Genomic DNA, 7677 nt, shown 5'->3' with positions numbered 1-7677 from the left:
ACACCTCTCACATAAGGCCCCTTAAATTGAAGAACACAAAAGTCTATTTTATTTGTTTTTATGGAAATTTACAAATTAGGAAATGAATTTTGAGTCATCAAGAAAGAGGTGGCTTTTGACAATAGATTGTTGATAAATATCCATAACCTTGATAATATTCTCTAATGTGCAGCAAAAGATATCTATTCCATTTTTTTTTTACTAGTAACATTTACTGTACGCAAGTAAAATTTAGAGGTTTTTTAGATGAACTAAACCAAAATTAGAAGCACATAGCATTTATGTAATGAAATTAAACATACCTTAGGATGGCTTTTAGGCTGCTGCTTTATGTAAATCTTTATCTTCAAATTAACTGAGAAAAATAAGAAGATGCATTTAGTGTTTGTGTAATGAAGCAGCATATTATTGAACTTGCCTTAAAATCTGCCTTTGAGCTACTGCTTCATGTGAAAGATAATCTTCAAATTATGTGGACATGTCTGTTCCTATAAAAACAAACTCAAATATGCATGAAACATTGTGCACTGAAAGGAAACCATATGCTTGTGATTATTGTAAAAAATCATTTTTGCAAAATTCAGAATTAATAACTCACTTGAGAATACACACGAATGAGAAACCATATGCTTGTGAGTATTGTAAAATGACATTTTCTCAGGGTTCCAGTTTAAAAACACATTTAAGGGTACACACTAATGAAAAACCGTATTCTTGTGTGCACTGTAAAAAGACATTTTCTCAGGGTTCTAGTTTGAAAATACATTTGAGGGTGCACACTAAAGAAAAACCATATTCTTGTGAGTATTGTAAAATGACATTTTCTCAGGGTTCCAGTTTAAAAACACATTTAAGGGTACACACTAATGAAAAACCGTATTCTTGTGGTCAGTGTAATAAGACTTTCTCTCAGAGTTCACATTTAAAAGCTCATTTGAGGATACACACTAATGAAAAACCATATTCTTGTGAGTATTGTAAAATGACATTTTCTCAGGGTTCCAGTTTAAAAACACATTTAAGGGTACACACTAATGAAAAACCATATTCTTGTGTGCACTGTAAAAAGACATTTTCTCAGGGTTCTAGTTTGAAAATGCATTTGAGGGTGCACACTAAAGAAAAACCATATTCTTGTAAGCATTGCAGAAAGACATTTTCTGTTAGTTCAAGTTTAAAAACACATTTGAGGACACACACTAACGAAAAACCATATTCTTGTGACTGTTGTAAAAAGGCATTTTCTCAGTTTGTTTATTTAAAATCACATTTGAGGATACACACTAACGAAAAACCATATTCTTGCGAGCATTGCAAAAAGACATTTTCTCAGGGTTCTAGTTTGAAAATACATTTGAGGGTGCACACTAAAGAAAAACCATATTCTTGTAAGTATTGTGAAACAAAGTTTTCTAATAATTCTAGCTTGAATCTACATTTGAGAATACACACTAATGAAAAACCATATTCTTGTGCGCATTGTAAAAAGACATTTTCTCAGAGTTCCAGTTTGAAATCACATTTGAGGACACACACTAACGAAAAACCATATTCTTGTGAGTATTGTAAAACAACATTTGCTCATAGTTCAAGTTTAAAAAATCATTTGAGGATACACACTAATGAAAAACCTTATTCTTGTGAGTATTGTAAAAAGGCATTTTCTCAGATCGGAAATTTGAAAACACATTTGAGGAGACACACTAATGAAAAACCATATTCTTGCGAGCATTGTAAAAAGCCATTTACTGATAGTTATGCTTTGAAAACACATTTGAGGACTCACACAAAGGAACAACCCTATTCTTGTGAGCATTGTAGTAAGAAATTTTCTGTTAATTCAAGTTTAAAAATACATTTGAGGACACACAATAATGAAAAACCATATTCTTGTGATTATTGTAAAAAGAAATTTTCTCAGATTGGTCATTTGAAAACGCATTTGAGGGTACACACTAGGGAAAAACCATATTCTTGTGACCATTGCAAAAAGGCATTTTCTGTTAATTCAAGCTTGAAATTACATTTGAGGACACACACTAACGAAAAACCATATTCTTGTGAGTATTGTCAGATGACATTTTCTTTTAGTGCAAATTTAAAAACACATTTAAGGACGCACACAAACGAGAAACCATATTCTTGTGAGCATTGTAAGAAGGCATTTTCTAATACTTCAAGTTTGAAATCACACTTGAGGATACACACTAATGAAAAACCATATTCCTGTGAGTATTGTAAAAAGACATTTTCTCATAGTTTTTCTTTCAAAAAGCATTTAAGGATGCACACTAATGAAAAACCATATTCTTGTAATCATTGTAAAAAGGCATTTTCTGTTAGTTCAGTTTTGAAAACACATTTGAGGATACACACTCATGAAAAACCGTATTCCTGTGAATGTTGTAAAAAGACTTTTTCTTCTAATTCAGGTTTGAAATCTCATATGAAGACACACACTAATGAAAAACCATATTCTTGTGATCAGTGTAATAAGACATTCTCTCAGAGTTCAAGTTTAAAATCACATTTGAGGACGCACACTAATGAAAAACCATACTCCTGTGAGTTTTGTAAAAAGGCATTTTCTTTTAATTCAAATTTTAAAACACATTTGAGAACACACACTAATGAAAAACCATATTCTTGTCAGTATTGTAAAAAGGCATTTTCTGATCATTCTACTTTGAAAAGACATTTGAGGACTCACACAAAGGAAAAACCATATTCCTGTGAGTATTGTAAAAAGACTTTTTCTCGGATGTCAGATATGAAAATACATTTGAGGATACACACTAATGAGAAACCATATTCTTGTGCTCAGTGTAACAAGACATTCTCTCAGAGTTCACATTTGAAAATTCATTTGAGGACTCACACAAAGGAAAAACCATATTCTTGTGAGTATTGTAAAATGATATTTGCTCATAGTTCAAGTTTGAAAAAACATTTGAGGATACACGCTGAAGAAAAACCATATTCTTCTCATTAGTGCTGGGCGATGTTGCAGATTTGAACATTGCGATACATTGGCAGTGAAATATCGCGATATTCCAATGCATTGCAATGTTTTGGTATATTTTCTCTTCCTTTAATTAGGTGTGTCCTTGGCAGGTGAGGGAAAGGTCATGGTTCATGCTGCTCTATTGAACTTTTTTAGAGGTTTTTTTAAATTATTTGGTTTCAGTTGGGGGGGGGGGGGTTACCCTCCTGAATAAATATAAATTGAAGACATTGTCGCTGAAAATCATTCCTCTAGCACCAGTAATAATTTATTTCATATGTTTTTTTGTAGAAGTTGCCCCCCCCCCCCCATCTTCCCTCCGTTATTATGAAATAATTGGTGTACGAGATGATTATGGACTGAACATCATATTTTTGGTTGTATGATTTAAGTTTGAATGTAACTGCAAAAAAAAATGAAAATACAATTTTTTTAAACAATAAAATGGTTGGGATTGTTAATTTACATTAGCCTGATGAAATCATGACTTCAATAAAGTGGTTAAAAATGATTAAAGTCTGTTGATTGTTTTGTTTTATTATTTTGCAGTTTTAGGGAATGTGATTCTAACTATTAAATACATTGTACATTCAGCATCATCTTCAATTAGAAAAGGTACAATTTTTGTTGTGTGATAACAGATTTCACTACTCCAGAACTTATCTTTTTTTTGTGTGTGAATCTTACAATATTACCCTGATAGCGAGACGAAAACGTGAATTTCAGAGCAAAAAAGGACATCTGTGCCCTGCCAGCGAATTTGTGTGAGGACCCCCCCCCCCCCCCCCCCTTCAGGCTGCCGCTAGGCATCTGAGCGCACTTGTACATACAAGGGTAGGAGTTGTCCTAAACTGTAAAATTTCAAATTTTGTCCTAAATTTTCGAGCTTTGTCCTAAAATTCCTTAACTTTTCATCTATACCATACTTAGACAAATAAAGAATACTTATCCAAACAAAACACAATGTTAAAAAATTAAATGTACTTAAACATTTAGTATTTGAGACACTTGTTCAATTAAACAAGTTATTAAGCAACATAAACTCACATCAGGTGTTCGACATGCCATTCGGTGAGAATTCACATGTTGTGAACCTTAAAGTATATTAAAATGAAAATTAATATTAAAAAATTGTTGGCAAGTTTAAATAGATATATTTTTGTTGAAATTTAAAAGCATTGTTAAAGGAATCGTTCCTTAAAGTTTTTACTGTAAAAGGCGTATGACAAAAAAGTTACTTTTTTAAGATTGACCCATATGCAAATGTCTCAGACATCTTTAGTATCTTTGAAGCTTAGTTTCTTTACCATTTGAATGCAACGGTGAGCTATTGCACTTCTTTTGCGGTTTGCCGAAAGTGTGATTGCGCTGCTACTACAATTAATTTCGAGCTTTGTTGTGTTAAAAGAATGGCTAGCAAGTCAAAAATACCACAGGAAATATGGTAAAATAAATGACTACGGAAAATTTTCATTTGGTGAAGCTTGACAGTGTGAGGTATACGCAGTAAAAAGAAATAACAGAATGCGACCACTTAATTTAATTTGCACTGGGTTTTGTGTTAGGTTTTAACCTGCAAAAAGTCTATTTTCACAACCGCTAGTCCTAGATGCATACTTTCAATTGCAAGAGTGGTCAAAATCACATGCAGAGCTTATATATAGAACGTTTAAACGCAAAAGTAAAAATAAGCCAAAAAAAATACAAATTTTATATTTTAAAACTGGTCCTAGGTCCGCTAACTTATATTTTGGGAAATAATCTCCATTGGAAAATATTACTAGAACTAAAAACTTGGTATTTGTGGGACCGAAACTGATGGAGATATTAGAGTTCAAAGTTTTAAGGGACCATACAGAAGATGAAATTAGAACTTATCGCCCTTTCAGAGAAATGACAGGTTGTGGAAGTAAAAAAACTTAAGTATTTATATTTTTCATTGCTGTTCCAAACTAAATGCAAATGTTATGCCATGATATGCAAAAACAAACTGCAAAACCTCAAATAATTTGGAAAACCACTCTTTACTCACATATAACTTTAAATTCTTGTTAGTCGCTATATTTTCCCCAAAAAGGTGTTATTGGTGGCGAATATAAAGTGGTGTAAGTCACAAAACGCTGTGTTTCATACTCTGTGAATATTAGTCGTGCTAATGCAAACTTTTTGTGTTGGAATTATTTTTCAATTGAGATAATTTTCCTAAATATAAGTTGGGGGTCCTGGGGCCAGTATAAAAAGTTATACTTTGTATTTGATTCATTTTTATTTTTGCTTCAAACTTTCCACATCTTAACTCTGCATCTGATTATAACAATTTTGCAATTGGAAGTATGGATCTAGGACTAACAATTGCGAAAGTAGAGGTCGTGCAGGGTAAAACGGAACACCCTGTATGTAAAGATGTAAGAAATTCATTACATTTGTTCAAATTTCCTGTTGTAGTAAGTGAGCTTTAAATATTTGTTAAAGTAAAAACTATTGTGTAATAATTAGAATTAATTTTAAGTGTTTCTATCATTCCTCAATATACGAATTTTATTCCTCACTTATAGCATAGGAAAAGAAAATTCTTCAGCAATCAAACAATTAATGTTGGCGGTATTCTCATACATATATATCAGCAAATTCACCGATTGAGTAATGCTGCCGACATCATCAACAATGAAATATATATAATGAAAAATATATGAAAAGCAAAACTTAAATGGGCTGTCACCAGATGTGAAGTAATATTTATTTTTATAGTAGGGGTACATGAACTCGCTTGATGGAATAGCCATTTTGCCACGAAAAAATATTTTACCAAGCGGGATATTCCATTAACCGGGATCAAAATAACACATTACATTGGATTGGTACATTGAAAATGTATTATATTAAGCGGTTGAAATGTATCGCCGTTTTATCGGTTAAACTGGTTTTTAACCGATATTCTTATAAGCTGGATTGACTGGATGTAGTATCATATGTTGTCTATTCCAGTCAGGTAAAAATTACTACCAAAAATTAAAGCATTTGGTGATATAGGCAATTTTTTTAAAATGATACTCGTATCGTAATATTTTGTTGTAAGTCAAATTATTTTTGTTACTATAAAATGATTAAGTTATTGTTATTAACATTTTAAATATTAATTGAGACCTCCTAATATTCAATGCAGTAATAATTTCATTAATATTTAAGCTTATTTTATTTTAAATTAATTGTACAATTAGTCAAATATATATGGGGCAAAGTTAAATAGTTTGTTTCATTTACTCACTCAACCATTTAATATAAATCACGTACGCTTTCATTTATTAGTTAATTCATTCATTCCTTCATTTAGTAATTCACTTATTTATTGATTTGTTCACTTATTTTCTTATTTGTTCATTCTTTTACTCGCTCATTTATTTTTCTTCATATATTATTTGATTTATTCATTATATTAGTCATTTATTCATTCAAAATTTTATTTACTAATTCTTTTGATCAAAAATATGTTTCATAATCGAATAGAAAATATTCCATTAGAAAAATATTTTATTTTTCACTTTGCCCCATGAAAAAGAAAAAGTGAAAATTTTCCACTTTTAGTTTTAAGATTCAAATTTACTGCCAAAAATGAAAAGTACTGTTTCGATATACAATAGAACGTTCTTTCTTTATGTGCTGTAATTTTCAAAACGAACTTCCGATTTGTTCTCTTTGAAAAAGATCAGTTGTTTTAACCATTTCACTTTGCCCCCAAAGCAGAATTATCTTTCTTTTTTTTTTTTTTGTACTGCCAGCAGGAGATAATCGAGTTTGGATTTTTGTTGTATTTATGGAAGGTTGTATTAAATGTATTCGGGAGTTTTTGGTTTGGCGGTTTTTTTTTCTCTTTCTGTAGGAATGGTTATTTTTTGAGGGGAAATTTTACAGTGTTTTTTTTTTTTTTTCCCTCTAATTGAAGCCTGAGTTGAAGGTCGACCGTGCAAAACCGGGCAATGCAGCTAGTACACAGTAAAAGTAAGATAAAAGCAATCAATAGCAAAAGAATTTCTGAAATTCCTGCATTCGGGAATAAATAAATAGCAAGATGTAAAAAATAAGAGTTACAAGATTTGATGGCAATTAATATGTTACAGAAACATGAGAACTATGATTTTTTACATTTTTGATACAGGGTGTAGCAAGGAGCTGAATTTGATATATTTTTACATTCCTCCTCCTACCATTTCTATTTGAAATGTAGCTACAATTTTTCAAGGTTTTCAAGCACTTGAAAATAAAATTTACTTTTTCAAGTTCTTTTCTTTCTTTCTTTCTTTCTTTTTTTTTTCTTTTTTTTTTAAGGAGCTAAGTGGGGCCCCATGCTACAGCTTTCTTATTTTACACGAAAGTCTGGCCCTGCATGGGGCTATTCATTTTTTCACATAAGACTTTCTTGTAAGCAACATGTTGCTTCAGTGTCTAAAATGAAATCTCTCAAGAAAAAAAGTTAAAGTCGTATTTTCGATTTAATTTTTCTCTGGGGAGGGAGCTTGAGTGTAAGATCGTAAATGTAACTAACAATTCGAGATTCACTGTTGAATGTTTTATTTGCATGAAATGTAATAAAATTGTTTCTCTTTCGTAAAATTTTAAATAGTTTTTTTTTTTTTTTTTGAAATAATAAAAACTTAAATACGAGCTTCTTCAACTCG

At 31.1% G+C, this 7677-nt stretch overlaps 1 protein-coding gene across 1 annotated transcript; it reads left to right on the top strand.

Annotated features, from left to right (window-relative positions):
• The first annotated feature begins 508 nt into the window (after positions 1–508).
• On the top strand, positions 509–2992 carry LOC129233348 (zinc finger protein 845-like). The gene is made up of 4 exons (XM_054867387.1): positions 509–706; positions 866–998; positions 1150–1162; positions 1294–2992. The coding sequence occupies exons 1-4, from the start codon at positions 509–511 to the stop codon at positions 2990–2992; spliced, it is 2043 nt and encodes a 680-aa protein (XP_054723362.1).
• Positions 2993–7677: the final 4685 nt, after the last annotated feature.

Source organism: Uloborus diversus, unplaced genomic scaffold (assembly GCF_026930045.1).
Source record: "Uloborus diversus isolate 005 unplaced genomic scaffold, Udiv.v.3.1 scaffold_35, whole genome shotgun sequence".
NCBI lineage: Eukaryota > Metazoa > Arthropoda > Arachnida > Araneae > Uloboridae > Uloborus > Uloborus diversus.
The sequence above is the reverse complement of the archived record's forward strand: the minus strand, read 5'-3'. Positions and strand labels throughout refer to the sequence as shown.